This window comes from Chiloscyllium punctatum, chromosome 35 (genome assembly GCF_047496795.1).
Source record: "Chiloscyllium punctatum isolate Juve2018m chromosome 35, sChiPun1.3, whole genome shotgun sequence".
Lineage (NCBI taxonomy): Eukaryota > Metazoa > Chordata > Chondrichthyes > Orectolobiformes > Hemiscylliidae > Chiloscyllium > Chiloscyllium punctatum.
The window spans coordinates 20465707-20484090 of record NC_092773.1 but is presented as its reverse complement, the minus strand read 5'-3'; the positions used below and the strand labels follow the sequence as shown (position 1 = coordinate 20484090).

The 18384-nt window shown below is 50.7% G+C and overlaps 2 protein-coding genes across 11 annotated transcripts in view; one reads left to right on the top strand and one right to left on the bottom strand.

Annotated features, from left to right (window-relative positions):
• lgi3 (leucine-rich repeat LGI family, member 3) overlaps positions 1-18384 on the top strand; it is a 272695-nt gene that overhangs the window by 120853 nt on the left and 133458 nt on the right. The window lies entirely within an intron of this gene.
• The window catches only part of dmtn (dematin actin binding protein), a 73140-nt gene that overhangs the window by 41333 nt on the left and 13423 nt on the right, over positions 1-18384 (bottom strand). For 3 of the 10 annotated variants that reach the window (XR_011953857.1, XM_072554207.1, XM_072554202.1), the window contains exons 2-4: positions 7781-7860; positions 6394-6442; positions 5245-5322 (exon numbers count right to left, since the gene is read on the bottom strand). Coding sequence is in view for 9 of the 10 variants with exons in the window: in XM_072554207.1 (XP_072410308.1) it covers positions 5245-5322; positions 6394-6402 (87 nt within the window). In the remaining variant the exon portion in view is untranslated. Of the gene's footprint in view, positions 1-5244; positions 5323-6393; positions 6443-7780; positions 7861-16050; positions 16285-18384 lie in introns of those variants that run through there. The other 7 variants (XM_072554212.1, XM_072554211.1, XM_072554210.1 and 4 more) reach the window with 4 other exon arrangements.

Below are 18384 nucleotides of genomic sequence, written 5' to 3'. Positions count from 1 at the left end.
AGTGGAATGTTCCTCCTTCAGGATGTTTGAGGTAGGGGTGACCACCGATGCTCCTGCCGACTTCACCTGCAGGAAGTGCAGCCAGCTCCAGCTCCTCACAGACCGCGTTAGGGAACTGGAGCTGGAGTCGGATGAACTGAGAATTATTCGAGAGGCCGAGAGGGTGATAGATAGAAGCTACAGGGACATAGTTACGCCAGAGAACAGAGGTCGCTGGGTAACAGTTAGATGTGGGAAGGGGAGGAAGCAGGCAGTGCAGGGATCCCCTGTGGTCGTTCCCCTCAACAATAAGTATACCACTTTGGATACTGTTGGGGGGGGAACGGCCTAGCAGGGGTAAGCTGCAGTGACCGGGTCTCTGGCACGAGGTCCAGCTCTGAGGCTCAGAAGGGAAAGGGGGAGAGGAGGAGAGCGCTAGTTATAGGAGACTGTATAGTTAGAGGGACGGACAGGCGGTTCTATGGACATGGGCGAGACTCTCGGTTGGTTTGTTGCCTCCCGGGTGCCAGGGTCCGAGACATCTCGGACCGGGTCTTCAGAATCCTTAAGGGGGAGGGTGTGCAGCCAGAAGTCGTGGTACACATTGGCACCAACGACATAGGTAGGAAGAGGGGTGGGGAGGTCATTCAGGAGCTCAGGGAGTTAGGCTGGAAGCTAAAAGCTAGGACGGACAGAGTCGTCATCTCTGGGTTATTGCTGGTGCCACGTGACAGTGAGGCAAGGAATAGGGAGAGAGTGCAGTTGAACACGTGGCTGCAAGGATGGTGTAGGAGGGAGGGCTTCAGGTATTTGGACAATTGGACTGCATTCGGGGAAGGTGGGACCTGTACAAACAGGACGGGTTGCACCTGAACCAGAAGGGCACCAATATCCTGGGAGGTAGGTTTGCTAGCACTCTTCGGGGGGGGTTTAGACTAATTTGGCAGGGGGATGGGATCCAGACTTGTAGTCCAGCAAGTAGGTTAGCTGTTTTTCAGGATGATCAAGGGAGGCTGTGGAGAAGGTAGCACTGACAGGGAATACTTGCGGACACAGAGATGGGTTCAAGTGTGTATACTTCAATGCAAGGAGTATCAGAAATAAGGTGGGTGAACTTAAGGCATGGATCGGTACTTGGGACTACGATTCTAACTCAGTATGTAGATTGTCCGACCAGAGGGGAGGCCATATTGGATTTGGTACTTGGTAACGAACCGGGACAAGTGATGGGCTTGTTCGTGGGTGAGCATTTTGGTGATGGTGACCACAATTCTGTGACTTTCACCTTGGTTATGGAGAGAGATAGGTGCGTGCAACAGGGTAGGTTTTACAATTAGGGGAAGGGTAAATACGATGCTGCAAGACAGGATCTGAGGAGCATAAGTTGGGAGCATAGGCTGTCAGGGAAGGATGTCGTGGAAATGTGGAACTTTTTCCAGGAACAGATACGACGTGTCCTTGATATGTATGTACCTGTCAGGCAGGAAAGAGATGGTCGTGTGAGGGAACCTTGGTTGACGAGGGAGGTTGAATGTCTAGTAAAGAGGAAGAAGGAGGCTTACATAAGGTTAAGGAAACAAGGTTCAGACAGAGCTTTGGAGGGATACAAGATAGCCAGGAGGGAGCTGAAGAAAGGGATTAGGAGAGCTAAGAGAGGGCACGAAAAATGTTTGGCGGGAAGGATCAAGAATAACTCCAAGGCCTTTTATGCGTATGTGAGAAACGTGAGAATGACGAGAACGAGGGTAGGTCCGATCAAGGACAGTAGTGGGAGACTGTGTGTTGAGTCGGAAGAGATAGGAGAGGTCTTGAATGAGTACTTTTCTTCAGTATTTACAAATGAGAGGGACCGTATTGTTGAAGAGGAGAGTATGAAATGGACTGGTAAGCTAGAGGAGATACTTGTTAGGAAGGAAGATGTGTTGGGCATTTTGAAAAACTTGAGGATAGACAAGTCCCCCGGGCCTGACGGGATATATCCTAGGATTATGTGGGAAGCAAGAGAGGAAATTGCAGAGTCGTTGGCAATGATCTTTTCGTCTTCACTGTCAACGGGGGTGGTACCAGGGGACTGGAGAGTGGCGAATGTTGTGCCCCTGTTCAAAAAAGGGAATAGGGATAACCCCGGGAATTACAGGCCAGTTAGTCTTACTTCGGTGGTAGGCAAAGTAATGGAAAGGGTACTGAGGGATAGGATTTATGAGTATGTGGAAAGACACTGCTTGATTAGGGACAGCCAGCACGGATTTGTGAGGGGTAGGTCTTGCCTTACAAGTCTTATTGAATTCTTTGAGGAGGTGACCAAGCATGTGGATGAGGGTAGAGCAGTGGATGTAGTGTACATGGATTTTAGTAAGGCATTTGATAAGGTTCCCCATGGTAGGCTTATGCGGAAAGCCAGGAGGCATGGGATAGTGGGAAATTTGGTCAGTTGGATAGAGAACTGGCTAACTGGTCGAAGTCAGAGAGTGGTGGTAGATGGTAAATATTCAGCCTGGAGCCCAGTTACAAGTGGAGTTCCGCAGGGATCAGTTCTGGGTCCTCTGCTGTTTGTAATTTTTATTAATGACTTGGAGTCGAAGGGTGGGTCAGTAAATTTGCAGACGATACGAAGATTGGTGGAGTTGTGGATAGTGAGGAGGGCTGTTGTCGGCTGCAAAGGGACTTAGATATGATGCAGAGCTGGGCTGAGGAGTGGTAGATGGAGTTCAACCCTGTCAAGTGTGAGGTTGTCCATTTTGGAAGGACAAATAAGAATGTGGAACTCAGGGTGAACGGTAGGGTTCTTAGTAAGGTGGAGGAGCAGAGGGATCTTGGGGTCTATGTTCATTGCTCTTTGAAAGTTGCCACTCAGGTGGATAGAGTTTGTAAGAAGGCCTATGGTGTATTAGCAGAGGAATTGAATTCAAGAGTCGTGAGGTGATGTTGCAGCTGTACAGGACTTTGGTTTGGCCACATTTGGAGTACTGTGTGCAGTTCTGGTCGCCTCACTTGAGGAAAGATGTGGAAGCTTTGGAGAGGGTGCAGAGGAGATTTACCAGGATGTTGCCTGGAATGGAGAATAGGTCGTACGAGGATAGGTTGAGAGTGCTAGGCCTTTTCCTCATTGGAACGGCAAAGGATGAGGGGTGACTTGATAAAGATTTATAAGATGATCAGGGGAATAGATAGAGTAGACAGTCAGAGACTTTTTCCCCGGATACAACAGAGTGTTACAAGGGGACATAAATTTAAGGTGAAGGGTGGAAGGTATAGGGGAGATGTCAGGGGTCGGTTCTTTACCCAGAGAGTGGAGGGGGCATGGAATGCGCTGCCTGTGGGAGTGGCAGAGTCAGAATCATTGGTGACCTTTAAGCGGCAATTGGATAGGTACATGGATAGGTGCTTAAGCTAAGACAAATGTTTGGCACAACATCGTGGGCCGAAGGGCCTGTTCTGTGCGGTATTGTTCTATGTTCTATGTTCTTAAAGCGACTCTTGGATAGACAGATGGATGATAGTACAATGAAGGGTATGTAAGTTAATGCGATCTTAGAGTAGGATAAAAGGTTGGCACAACATCAAGGGCCGAAGGGCCTGGACTGGGCTGTACTGCCCTGTGTTCTATTTTCTGTGTTCTGGACCCCCAGCTGGAGGATTGTCTACAGTTGTGTGTGCCACATTTTTTAAAAAAAGGATGAGGAATGTGCATGTGTGATAGCCAGGTATGCAGTTGACATCAAAATAGGCAGGAAGGCAAACAGCAAAGAGACAAGTGGGCAAAAACCCATCAAATGGAAGAGAGTGTGGGAATTGTGAGGTCATACACTTTGGCAGGGAGAACGAAGGAGCTGAACAGTATTTAAATGGAGAGAGAACAAAGGGATTTGAGACACAGAGAGCTAGCATCAGAGTTCAGGAGATAATAAAGAAGGCCGGAGGAAGTTTGGCCTTTCCTTCAGAGGGAATGGAACAGCAAAGTTAAGGAGGTTTGGCTTGAATTATTCTCGGCACGAGCCCAACCTCGCTGGAATAGGATGAACAGTTCGGGGCCTGTTGTCTCGAGGAGAATATTCTGGCATTAGAGGCAGCCTCGGGAAGGGTTCACTGGGTGTGGGTGGACGGTCTGGTGAGGAGAGGTTGAGTCGGTTGGGCCTGAACTCATTGGAACTTGGACCAATGAGGCAACACAATTGAAACACGTAAGATTCTGCGAGGACTTCAAAGATAGAGGCAGAAAGGTTTTTTATCCAGCTGTTGGGGAAAAGAAATTCGAACCGGGAGCACAATTTCAGCAGAAGGGGTTGCCCATTGAGACAGAGATGAGGAGGGATTTCTTCTCTCAGAGGGGAGTTAATCTGCAGCGTGTCTTTAATGCAGAAGGCTGTTGAGGATGGGTCGCCAGCACAGTGGCTCAGTGGTTAGCACTGCTGTCTCACAGGGATAGGGACCCAGGTTCGATTCCAGCCTCGGGCAACTGGCTGTGTGGAGCTTGTACATTCTCCCCGTGTCTGCGTGGGTTTGCTCCGGGTGCTCTGGTTTCCTCCCACAATCCCAAAGATGTGCAGGTCAGGGTGGATTGGCCAGGCTCAATTTCCCACAGTGCCCAGGGATGTGTAGGCGAAGGTGCATTAGTCAGGGGTGAACATCGGCTGGGGGAATAGGTCGGGGTGGGTTACTCTTGGGAGGGTCGGTGTGGACTTGTTGGGCCGAAGGGCCTGTTCCCACACTGTGGGGATTGTAATCCTCATTCAATATATTCAAAACTGAGATGGATTTTGAATCAGGAAGGGAGTCAAGGATTATGGGGGAAAAGGCGGGGTCAGTGGAGTTGGGGATGTTCAGATCAGCCATGGTCTCTTTGAATGGGGGAACAGACTCAATACACTGAATAGCTTACTTCTGTTCCTGTGTCTTATGATCTCACATGAACACAACAAAGTGCTGACCCAACAGCTGTACACAACAAAGTGCTGACTCAGCATCTGTACATCACAAAGTACTGACCCAACATCTGTACACAACAAAGTGCTGACTCAGCATCAGTACATCACAAAGTACTGACCCAACATCTGTACACAACAAAGTGCTGACTCAGCATCAGTACATCACAAAGTACTGACCCAACATCTGTACACAACAAAGTGCTGACTCAGCATCTGTACATCACAAAGTACTGACCCAACATCTGTACATAACAAAGTGCTGACCCAACATCTGTACACAGTCAGGTTGGGACCATAGCTGGCTAGACTGTCTAGTTGATGGGAAAATTTGACCACTCACACATATTGTTGAACCTGGTGATCCAGGAGCACTCAACGGCCGGTTGGAGCCGACACTTCCCGGTGATGTCTGGGATGGCTGTGATTTGAAGAAAATCAGGAAGAGTGTTAGTGAGGGGCACTGTTGAGGGAACGCCTGTCGAGCAGTCTTCACTTTGGTGTGCGCCTGAATCCTGTCTGAGAAAGTCAGCACAAATACTCTGGCAAAGGTCACATCAGGTTATCTCACACAGCTCTGAAGCAGCAGACGAACAGAGGGACAAATTTGCCAGTTACAGACAGGAGGCAGGCTGAAGACTTGCCGACAGATGTCACCAATTGTCAGTCAGATGACCAACACTGACCGTCATTCGGTGATGGTTAATTTGTGAAAAGCAGGGGGCCTGAGACTGTTCATACTTTCAGGCTTTCCCTGGGAGTGAATCAGTATTTAAAAGGAATCCCCGGGAGTTTGTCAAGGTTTACGTTTGATGAGTGGGTCTATCTTTACAAGGGGCCTCTGGGTGCGGATCTATACCGAAAATGTGTTGCTGGAAAAGCGCAGCAGGTCAGGCAGCATCCGAGGAGCAGGAGAATCGACGTTTCGGGCATGAGCCCTTCTTCAGGAATTCCCGAAACGTCGATTCTCCTGCTCCGTGGATGCTGCCTGACCTGCTGCGCTTTTCCAGCAACACATTTTCAGCTCCGATCTCCAGCATCTGCAGTCCTCACTTTCTCCTAGTGGATCTATACTGACAAGGAGTCCCTCCTCGGGGGTTTATTAGGGATTAGAGGGTGTCAGTATTTACAGGGGTCCCAATGGTGAATCACCATTCAGGGTATATCCCTGTAAGTGTGTCAATATTTAAGGACGGTCTCAAGGGAATGGGTCAGGGTCTGAGGGAGCCTGCTGGAATTTAATGGGGAGCCTGTCATTGTTTACTTGGACATCTCCTGGAGAATGTCAGTATTTACTGGAGGTTTCCCAGACCATGTCACGTGGAAGTGATGGGAAGGTTTCCTTTGAACCTCACAGTCTCCTTGTGCCTGGGTTACCCAAGCTTTCTGACGTCCAAACAGCCGACAGCGACTGATTGGAAACACAGGCGGCAGTTGCTGGAAGGTCAGCGTCTGCGATTTCACGCAGTGCAATCTCTGAGATCAATCTTACCTTCTGCATGTTCACAGTCACAGTCGCACGAATTGATCTGCTGATGGGTCTGCAGGAACAGATTGGAAAATGAAAAGAGAAACCGTTGGTTATTTGTTCCAAAAGCCATTTTGAAGTCAGTTTGTCTCGAACCAAATCGTATTCATTATTCAAAGTCAAGGAAATGCAAACTGGGGCATTGTGACCTTTTGCTTCTAATATAAGCCTTTAAATCACCAGATACATTCTGGTAAATGGCATGATGCAAACCCTGATCACAAGCAGTGATCCAAATGGCTCTGATCCATTGACTGGCTGATCCTCTCAACATGCCCTCATAAGGATGTGAGAGTGTGTGCCCTTCAGAAGCAGATGCACAGCAACAGGCCATTCAACCCACTCCCACCATGCTACCTCCTTCCATCTTACCTCCTGTGAAATCCACTATCCCAACCCTCCCTCCAGAACCCGTTTATTGCCCCAGCGATACAGTTCACTTCAGCAACTCCCTGTGGGAAGGGGTTTCATGTTTTTCACGGTTCTCTGGGGCGAAGAGATTCCTTTTCAATTCCTGTTTGGATTTCTCGGGGACTATCCCATATAGATACGGAAACGATCCAGCCTTTCTGAATGCGTACAGTCACGTTTCTAGTGTTCTGCTTGGAAATTATGTCTGCACTGACTCCCTCGCCATTTTACAGTACGGACACCTCAAGGGGGTGGAATGACAGTGAGAAATCAGGCCATTCAGCCCATTGAGTCCACCCAGACCCACCGCATCCCTGGAACCCTGCATTTCCCCAGGTGAAAGATTTCTGATGAAGGGCTTTTGCCCGAAACGTCGATTTCCCTGCTCCTCGGATGCTGCCTGACCTGCTGTGCTTTTCCAGCACCGCTCGAATCTAGACTCTAATCTCCAGCCCACACTTTGGCCTGACCTGCACACCCCTGAAGACTTCAGGTAATTTTCGCACGGCCAATCCACCAAACCCGCACATCTTTCGACTGGGAGAGGAAACCCACCCAGACACAGGGGAAAATGTGCAAACGCCACACAGACAGTTGCCTGAGGATGGAATCGAACCCAGCGCTCTGGCGCTGTAAGACAGCAGTGTGAACCACAGAGCCACTGTTCAATCTAACTTCAGCACAATGCTTTTCAAATCTATCTCTCCAGATAGGTTGGTTCACATTGTTTTATGATTTTGCAAACCTATTTCCAAGTGGACCAGCATTCTAACTTGATCACAAGGCCTCTGTCCATTTCTCCGATCTTCTGGGATTATCATTTGACGTGAAATGGAACTCAGACATTGCAAGACGTGAGCCTGGTTGCTAACCATGTGCGTGCGCAATAAGGAGAGAGGTTAGCAAGAGCAGTGAGAAAGGTTACCAATAAATACTGTACCAGTTAAAGGATGAATGTCAGTGCATTCTGAGAGGTTTGCTTCTCCTGTGGCTTATTGCAAAGGCTGATAATTCTTCCTGCTGTGTGAAAAACAACAAGGCTTTAACTCCTCTGTGTTTTCTATCTCGCAAACAATCCACAAGTCATTTCCTACCACTACCATTTTTAGAGTCAGCGCTCAGGGAACAGTGCTTTGTGGAGGGTCAGTGCTGAGGGAGTCCGGCACTGTCAGAGGATCAGTACTGAGGGAGTGCCGCACTGTCGGAGGGTCAGTACTGAGGGAGTCCGGCACTGTCAGAGGATCAGTACTGAGGGGGTGCAGCACTGTCGGAGGGTCAGTACTGAGGGAGTGCTGCACTGTCAGAGGGTCAGTACTGAGGGAATGCCGCACTGTCAGAGGGTCAGTACTGAGGGAGTGCCGCACTGTCGGAGGGTCAGTACTGAGGGAGTGCCGCACTGTCGGAGGGTCAGTACTGAGGGGGTGCAGCACTGTCGGAGGGTCAGTACTGAGGGAGTGCCGCACTGTCGGAGGGTCAGTACTGAGGGAGTGCCGCACTGTCGGAGGGTCAGTACTGAGGGGGTGCAGCACTGTCGGAGGGTCAGTACTGAGGGAGTGCTGCACTGTCAGAGGGTCAGTACTGAGGGAATGCCGCACTGTCAGAGGGTCAGTACTGAGGGAGTGCCGCACTGTCGGAGGGTCAGTACTGAGGGAGTGCCGCACTGTCGGAGGGTCAGTACAGAGGGAGGGCCGCACTATCAGAGGGTCAGTGCTGAGGGAATGCTGCACTGTCAGAGGGTCAGTACTGAGGGAGTGCCGTACTGTCAGAGGGTCAGTACTGAGGGAATGCCGCACTGTCAGAGGGTCAGTACTGAGGGAGTGCTGCACTGTCGGAGCGTCAGTACTGAGGGAGTGCTGCACTGTCGGAGGGTCAGTACTGAGGGAGTGCCGCACTGTCAGAGGGTCAGTACTGAGGGAGTGCTGCACTGTCGGAGGGTCGGTACTGAGGGAGTGCTGCACTGTCAGAGGGTTAGTACTGAGGGAGTGCCGCACTTTCGGAGGGTCGGTACTGAGGGAATGCTGCACTGTCGGAGGGTCAGTACTGAGGGAGTGCCGCACTGTCGGAGGGTCAGTACTGAGGGAGTGCTGCACTGTCGGAGGGTCAGTACTGAGGGAATGCTGCACTGTCGGAGGGTCAGTACTGAGGGAGTGCTGTACTGTTGGAGGGTCAGTACTGAGGGAGGGCCGCACTGTTCCGAGTCAGTAGTGTGGGAGTGATGCGCTGTGAGAGGTGTAGGTCTGATTGTTAGAGTACTGATGTGCCAGAGGAGCTGTCTCCCAGATTAATCATTAAGCTGCGTTCTCAGCGCAGTGAATGTTGAAAATGTCTCCCTCCTCTGCGGAATTGTTCTAACCAACTCTCCTCCCTCAATCCAAACACTTGAGATGTGCTCCCTTCAGCTTTTGTTCAGAACCGCCAAGTCGAAGTTGACTGTTACTCCAACAAGTTACCAGTTTGTTCAATTTAAGGTCTCATAAGGAAGACATAAAAGCAAGGTTCCTTTCCGTTGAGCTGCTTCAAGCCAGAGAAGTCATGGTCAAATTTGATGGACAAATACAGCGCATTGGATCTTGCTGCTTTCAGCAAGTCCCGTGAAGCTTGACGCAGTTTGTGAAACGAGAGGTGACAGATCGGTGAGTGAGCTCCGGATGAGTGCTGGTCCGTGAGGAATGTCGAGGACGAACACTGGGGTGATGCAATCAGCTCAGGCCATGAGTTAGAACAGGCTCGCTTGGCTGAATGGCCTCCTCCCTTTGATATAAACCACGAGGACGCTCCCTGGCGTTTCCGTTGCGATTGGCGAGTCCGACTTCACTTGGACTTGATCCTTTAACACCGATGGTTCTGCCCAAAAGGCGAATATCGATGGGCACGGGTTTGACCATTGCATGTCGCCCTTCGAGTCGGAAGGGACGTCTGCCCAGATGTCACGCCTTTCAGCATGCTCGTTGAAGGCAGGCAGAGCAATCCAGTCAGCCAGTCCTCAAATGTTTACTCCCAGCCAGTTCTCCATCCCGGTCAGAAGGAGGGAGTCACTCACCAGTGTTGTGGACCAGATCAAAATATATTAAAACCTCGACCGTAACTTTTCCCTCTTTTAAAGGCAAGGACCAGGCATGGCATTCTGGATGCAATTCGATTGGTCAAACTGCCAGATTTGAAGCATCGAACAGAGAGAACACAGAACATTGCAGCACAGGAACCGTCCGTTTGGCCCATGATGTTGTGCCAAACATGATGTCAAATTGAACTAATCCCTTCTGCCTGTCCTTCGTCCATATCCCTCTGTTCCTTGTTGTTCGTGTGCTGGTTTAGAAGTCCCTTGAACACCCTTATCATATCTGATTCCACTCCCAGCCCTGTCAGCATGTTCCAGGCTCCGGCCACACTCTGTGTTAAAAAAAAAACCTGCCCCTCACATCTCCTTTGAACTTTCCCCTCTCACCTTAAATATGTGCAGAACACACTTTATTCAGACGCTATCGTTAAAAGACAACAAAAGAAAGGAGAAATTGGATTTACTTAACTCTTTCAGTAAATGTAACAGAATTTAACTACTAAACGTAACAATATTTAACTACTAAGCAGTAACTTTTCTGATATAGTAATATCCCATAAACACACACTTGGCAAAGGCAAATTCAGTAAAATAGATTGTTTCACATGCTATTTCAGTAGCTGGAAGAGGACCCCGGCTTTTAACTGTAACAGAGAGAGGAATAAGAACTTCCATGTGCAGCTTTAAGACCCCAGCAACTGCTGGAAGCTAAAACTAAAACTCCTGGTTCTCTGGGAGCTTGACCCCACCCATTCAGGCTGCTTCTATTGTTCCACCTTAAATAAAAACCCAAGGCCTCACAAGCTGTTTGCTTCATTGGCTCTGGGTAGACTGCTCGATACCTCTGTCTCATAAACTAAACGGACAAAACACACATCCTAAAGCCAGAGGCAAGCTCAGACGTTGAGGTTGAGACTTCTGCGGTTACCTGCAGAGTACTGGCTCAAGAATTTTGGTGATCAGAACTTGGGTGAGGGTTATAGGGTCATGGAGAGTGGGGAGCTGGGGATTGCAGGCATTTCTGGGAGGCCAAACAAGACCATGTGTGCCTTGGTCAGTGCAAATGTCACACGTCTCCCCGCTAGGAGCAGTCAAGGGAACACAACCGTGAACTTCTTTGCTCCTAGATCCTATCAGGGGTTAGCTTAATACTGCTTCAGTGTCTCAGATGCAACTTCTACACCAAGGCACTGAGACACATTCCCTCTTCATGAAGGCCAGAGGGCTGATGGAAACCTGGGAACATATAAACTGAAGACCACTCTGCCCTTTGCGCCTGTCCTACGAGTCACCGAAATAACAGCTGATTGTGGAAGTCCACAGCATTTCCAACACTATCCACAAGCCCCTTGATATTTCTGCCTCGAACATACTCAGTACTGAGCCCCCACAGCCCTCAGGGGCGGAGAATTCCACAGGTTCCCCACCCTCTGAGGGAAGAAATTCCTCCTCATCTCAGTCTGAAATTGCCTCCCTTTCAGTCTGAGACTGTTCCCTCCAGGATCAAGTTTCCCCCCGCCCCACCCCACCCCCCTGCTGCACCAGTGGGTTGGGCGGGATGTGGGGAACATCCCTCCTGTATCTACCCTGTCAAGCCTTATCAGACGTTTGAATGTGGGCAGCACGGTGGCTCAGCGGTTAGCACTGCTGCTTCACGGCGCCAGAGACCCAGTTCGATTCCGGCCTCGGGCGACTTATCTGCGCTTGCAAATTCTCCCCCCCGTGTCTGCCTGGGTTTCCTCTGGGTGCTCGGGTTTCCTCCCACAGTCCAAAAGACGTACATGTGAGGTGGACTGGCCGTGCTAAATCGCCCATAGTGTCTTGGGATGTGCAGGATAGCGGGGCTAGCCATGGGAAATGTGGGATTACAGGGATAGGGTAGAGGGGGTGGGTCTGGCTGGGATGATCTGTGAAGGGCTACTTTGGATTCATTGGACTAAATGGCCTGTTTCCACATCGGAGGGATTCTATGAAATGACCTCTCATTTTTCCAAAACTCCGGACAATACGATGCAGTCTCCTCAACCTGTCCTCGGACAGTCCCACCAGCCCAGGGATCTACGTGGTTAACCTCCACTGCCTGGAAAAGTCTGTCCTCCCTCAGGCAAGGAGACCAGAACTGTAGAGAAAGGATATCGAGGCCTCAGACAGGGTGCAGTGCCCAAACCAGTCGGGTGGTCCCTCTCTGCCCCCCCCCCCCCCCTCCCCCGCCTTCCTGCAAGGGTCTCGCTCACTGTGAGGTGTTGTGATTCTCCCCCTAACATAGCCCTGCAGAGAGATGGACACTTTGAACACACTGGGGACAGGAAATCAGCTCATGCTGGACGTCCACCCCATTTCCAACACTGTCCACATGTCCCTTGATACCTTGAATATCTCTGCCTCAAACATACTCAGTGCTGAGCCCCCACGGCCCTCCAAGGTCGAGGCTTCCACAGGTTACCCAGTTAATTCAGGCTGAAAATCTGAACTTCAGATTGCCTGCTCAAGCAGTTGACCCGGAGACAAACCGGGCTCTGTGACGGAGATGCACTGACACTCAGCCAGGCCAGGGGCAGCGCAGCAGGCATGGAGAGTGAGAGACAACGCGTGAGGTTTGCGTTGACGGAGAAAGTGACCTTCGTGGTTTTTAATGTGCCGCCAATGACCCACAGCATGGTGCCTTTTCATGCCAGGGACAATCTTTTCTGAAAACGCGTCAACATTCTGGAGAGCTGCGTTCGCAACGCTGCCCGCTGTGTCATTAAATGGGACAAATAAACACTCCATTTATTGCTTTGCTAGAGCTTTTGATTTTGAACAGGCTTAAGAGAATGGCAGCGAGGGGTGCCCAATTGTGCGTCGCATTGTACTGAACTGCTAGATGCTGGCACTGGCTTTGATCGCCCATTGTTTGTTGGACTCCCTGGCTGAGAGTGTTTTGCTGACACACGGACTGCATTCTGCTGAGGCACTTTCACATGAACCCTCCACGTGACCCAATGGAGACGAGTTCCCTTCTGTGCAAACACACTGACAGCTGTTTGAGTTTGGTTGCAGGGGAGAGGTTTGCTACCCGGCCGCTCTTATCGTGCTGGTTATGAGCTGGGCCTCATCGAATCCACGTTCCCTGACTGGGGCTGTTAATCTGGTCTAATCAGGGAGCCCTGGCTGACGGACAGAAACAGGAGGGTCAGACATCCTGTCCACTCTGAGAGCTGGCTCTGAGGGAGCTGGATCAGCGTCAAAGACTCTCCGTGTGAGTTGGTGACAGGATACCGGCCTCCATGGAGTCTTAGTCATAGAGTCATAGAGACGCACAGCACGGAAACAGACCCTTCGGTCCAACCCGTCCATGCCGACCAGATATCCCAACCCAATCTAGTCCCACCTGCCAGCACCCGGCCCATATCCCTCCAAACCCTTCCTATTCATATACCCATCCAGATGACTTTTAAATGTCGCAATTGTACCAGCCTCCACCACTTCCTCTGGCAGCTCATTCCATACACGTACCACCCTCTGGGTGAAAAAGTTGCCCCTTAGGTCTCTTCTATATCTTTCCCCTCTCACCCTTAACCTATGCCCTCTTTTTTTAAGTGACGATGAGAGATAAATGTACACCTTAAGAAGTTTGCTCACAACAGTCATCTTTGAGTTGGGATAAGTTAATCGGGCATCATGCCGTTATTTGGGATGCTTGACTTGTTCGATCCTGCTGTTGAAGATTGGGCCCACTGTGTGGAAAGAGTCCGTTATTTTTTCCAGGCAAATGGACACTGGGGCAGATGAAAAGCAACGAGTAATTCTCCTGCGAGTTTTCAGTTATGAGGAGCCTAACGTGCCCTGAGGTACCAGACACTAAAGTCTTGCAAGAGTTGACCAACTTAGTTATTGTGACTCCAAGCCTCCACTAATTCGGTTTTACTGGGCAATTCGAAAACATGGGGAATCCATGTTGGGATTTTTGATTAGGTTAAAACAACATGTGACTTTGGTTTAACTCTGAGTGAGCTGCTGAGAGACTGGTTTGCACATCGGATTAATCCTCTAACCATGCAAAAGTGCCGACAAGCTGAAACTCAACTCGACTTCAGCAGACAATCAACTGGCTTGATCATTGGAAACAGTGGCAGGTAGGAAGCAGATGGATTACAGGGTGTTCCAATGGAAGTGGGCACCCTCACCAGTCTGACTAAGCTTTAGAAGCACCATTTGAGTGAAGCCAATGGCATTGTGTACCTCAGGACATATCCTGAATAGAGGGTCTCTAGGTCGGTCCACAGCAAACACCCCAAAACAAAGCCCAAATGGTTAAAATTTTCTTCAGGATCTGGCCGGTGAGCCATTGTAATTGTTGAGGACTTGAGACAGCCAAAAAAAGTCCCACAAGACCGAAATGGAGTCAGAGAACTCGTAGGCTGGTATCCAGGAGGGGGCACGTGCTGGAAGATCCACCGACGTCTGGTTTGGAACAGTTAAATTGTTCAGCAACCTCCAAACCTCAGAGCCAACCAAAATGACTGTCTGGTTAAGTGTTCACCCAGTTCGAATGGAGGCCGATACCAGCGTGACCATTTCATTGATCGCAGAACCAGTCTTGAACAAAATTCACTCTGGGCCCCGACTCATAAGCCTGCACAAGGCCTCAGCTAGGCTGAGAAGCCATACCAGGGAACCTTAACAGATTAAGGGTTAAGTGTCAGAGTGTGAGGGAGCCGGATCAGTGTTGAGGAGTTCCCATATGTTAATAAAGGGTGACATGGTGATGGGACAGCAGTCTCTGTGGAGTTATTCCAGCTTTGGCAGGCAGTTAATTTGGAGGCCCAGCCCATCCAGTGTGATGGTTTTAATGGGGGGAGGACCTGAAACAGGCCCTGGTTCACAAATATAAAACTGGGGTGAAGGCCTCATTCAGGAGCCCTCTTTGATGTGAACTGCTATGAGAGAGAACAGGCCTATCGTAGCCCAAACACTAAAAAGAGATGCTTCTGAACAATTATTGACCTGGAAACACCGAAAGAAAGAGTGATTACACTCAGATCTGTTTTGAGTTTTCTGATTTTGCTTTAGGTTCATAATATCAGCATCACGGTACTGCGCCCCCCCCAGCTCTTTGAATGAAATGGTGATATGGGATCTTGTCCACCCAGGGTCCTGGTAATGTGTCACCCAAAGGGATCAACCTGTACCAGTACTGCACTCCCTCAGTACTGACCCTCCAACAGTGCAACATTCCCTCAGTACTGACCCTCTGACAGTACAGCACACCCTCAGCACTGACCCTCCGACAGTGCGGCCCTCCCTCAGCACTGACCCTCCAACAGTGCAACATTCCCTCAGTACTGACCCTCTGACAGTGCAGCACTCCCTCAGCACTGATCCTCCGACAATACAGCACACCCTCAGCACTGACCCTCTGACAGTGCGGTCCTCCCTCAACACTGACCCTCCAACAGTGCAGCACTGTCTCAGCACTGACCTTCTTGACAATGCGGCCCTCCCTCAGCACTGACCCTCTGACAGTACAGTATTCCTTCAGTGCTGGCCCTCTGACAGTGCAGGACTCCCTCAGCATTGACCCTCCAACAGTGCAGCCCTTCCTCAGCACGGACCCTCTGACAGTGCAGCACTCCCTCAGCACTGATCCTACGACAGTGCAGCTCTCCCTCAGCACTGACCCTCTGACAGTGCGACACTCCCTCAGTACTGACCCTCTGACAGTGCAGCACTCCCTCAGTACTGACCCTCTGACAGTGCGGCACTCCCTCAGCACTGACCCTCTGACAGTGCAGCACTCCCTCAGCACTGACCCTCTGACAGTGTGGCACTCCCTCAGTACTGACTCTCCGACAGTGCGGCACTCCCTCAGTACTGACCCTCTGACAGTGTGGCACTCCCTCAGTACTGACCCTCCGACAGTGCGGCCCTCCCTCAGCACTGACCCTCCGACAGTGCGGCCCTCCCTCAGCACTGACCCTCTGACAGTGTGGCACTCCCTCAGTACTGACCCTCTGATCGAGACAGGTTAATAACATCATTCTGTGCTTTAACCGTTCTGAGGCACCCACCACAAGGAAATACTTGCATTTCACACAGAGAGGATTGGTCTTTCTGAACAACTCCTCTCCCTGATGAATATATCGATCGTAAACAGCTGTGTGGGTACTCACAGTTTATTCACGCCAACCTTAACGCAGCGTTGGAAAGAACCATCTATGAATGCCACGCTCGGAGCTCCAGTGGGCAAACTGACTCTGATGAAGAGGTTGTGTCCCGGGCAACAGTTCAAGGACAGAAGGTTTCGAGAGATAACAGCTTCTGGTTAGTGAATTCCCCACCCGAGGCGACGGCTTTTTTTTCCGAGAAAAACAAGGCAAGCCTCCACCCCTTGTGCCTGCTGCTGCCGTCGCCATGGCAACGGTGGTCTCCCAGGTCTGCACCTCGCACATGGTTCTCTCTGTGAAGTGCAGGAGCTTCCCCCCAGGGGGGCAGCGAGCCTGGAGGGGAGGGCCCGCTCCCATCCTCGAGAGCTGATTCAAGCCCAGCTTGGCCGGACTCAAAGGCCGCCATCAATTTCACGAGCAACGGTGGTGGCAAGTCTCAATGAGAGGGCTAGTGGCCTTCAGAGCTCACAGCACACAGCCTGGCTCGCATTCGGTAGCTGACTGCCTTCAGACATTATTCTAAAAGGTGAAAGACGAAACAATCGTCCAGATTTTTTTTTAGATTAGATTCCCTACAGTGTGGAAACAGGCCCTTCGGCCCAACCAAAGAGTAACCCACCCAGACCCATTCCCCTACATTTACTCCTGACTCATGCATCTAACACCACAGGCAATTTAGCATGGCCAATTCACCCTAACCTACACATCTTTGGACTGTGGGAGGAAACCCACGCAGACACGGGGAGAATGTGCAAACTCCACACAGTTGCCTGAGGTGGGAATTGAACCCAGGTCCCTGGCGCTGTGAGGCAGCAGTGCTAACCACTGAGTCATTGTTAAACACACCATTTTATTTGTATGACACTAATCTTTTGCTATAAATTCTGTGCCTTACGGTCCTGCTCCACAACCACTTGATGAAGGAGCAGCGCTCCGAAAGCTAGTGCTTCCAATTAAACCAATTTTTAACTTTATACACCCCAGTCCGACACCGGCATCTCCAAATCATTCAGACAGCTGGGCAGAGTTTGACTCTCGCTCCGCCTGAACCTGATACAAATGCTCAACCTCAGACTTCCAACGCGCAAGCGTAAAACGGACCTCCAGCATCTTGCATTTGTATAGCACCTTTGACACAGTTTATGGGGATGCTTCACGTGAACAGATCCAAACAGAACGTGAGCCACTTGAACAGCTGTAGGGGGCGTTTTCAAATTGCTGGCACGGCCTTCTCTTTGGCCCCACCTTGGCCTAATTTGCTGTCTCACGCCAAGTCCCATTCCACCCCATAGCTCTGGGATGGTGACACACTCTGTCTCCCGTTTGGTCTCCACCTCGCTTTTAAAATTCCACACCCGCGTTTTCAGCGCAACTCTATCGTGGCTGTGACATCTTCCGACTCATGACCCTCCGAGTTCGTGGAATCTTGACAGTGTGGAAGAAGGCCGCCCGGCCCATCAGTTCCAAGCCAACCCTCAGGAGGGCATCCCTCCCAGGCCCACCCTCTCCCTGTAACCCGTGGCTAATCCATTTCGCCTGCACGCCCCCTGGATTCTACGGGGCAAATTAACACGGCTGGTCCACCGAGACCGCACATCTTTGGATTGTGGGTGGAAACCGGAGCACTCGGAAGGAATCCACGCAGACACGGGGGAGAACGTGCAAACTCCACACAGTCACCCGAGGCTGGAATCAAACTTGGTGCTGTGAGGCGGCAGTGCCCACCGCCATTCTGCCCCATTCTCCGATTCCAGCCCCATGCATATCCTCGGTTTGAGTTACTCCCCCGTTGGTGGCAGTGAGTTCAGTTGCTAAAGTCGTAAGCTTGATGGGGTACTGCCTACCGCCGCACCTTTCGAACCTTACAGATTTCCCCTGAAAACCTGCCTCTTTATCGGCCATATCTTGGCTACCTGCCCTCATTTCAGATTCCATCGCTCCGTGCCTCGTTTAAGCTTCAAGTATTCCCTGGACATTTTCTGACAAAAAAGGACGCTGTTTAAATGTGAAGTTGTTTTCCCGGCTGTCGGCTCGAAGGGAGGGTCACGGGCAACCGTTTGCAGTTGGCCTCCTGCCAGGGGGGGGTGAGCGTTGCTTGCTTTATTCAGCGTGGGCTCCGAAATCCCGGACCGGAGCCATCCAAACACCTTTGGGTCTTCTCCCTCCTCGGGAGCTCGGGAGAAGGTCGAAGGCAATCTGATGCAGAGTGCACAGCGGTGACTCGGGCGAGGGGCGTAACAACAAGGCCGCTTGGTAACTCTGCAGCCATCTGGACTCAGTCTTGAGTTCAACAAGTTTAGGGCGAGTGCATCTTTTCCCTGTGCTTTCCCCCACTCCCAC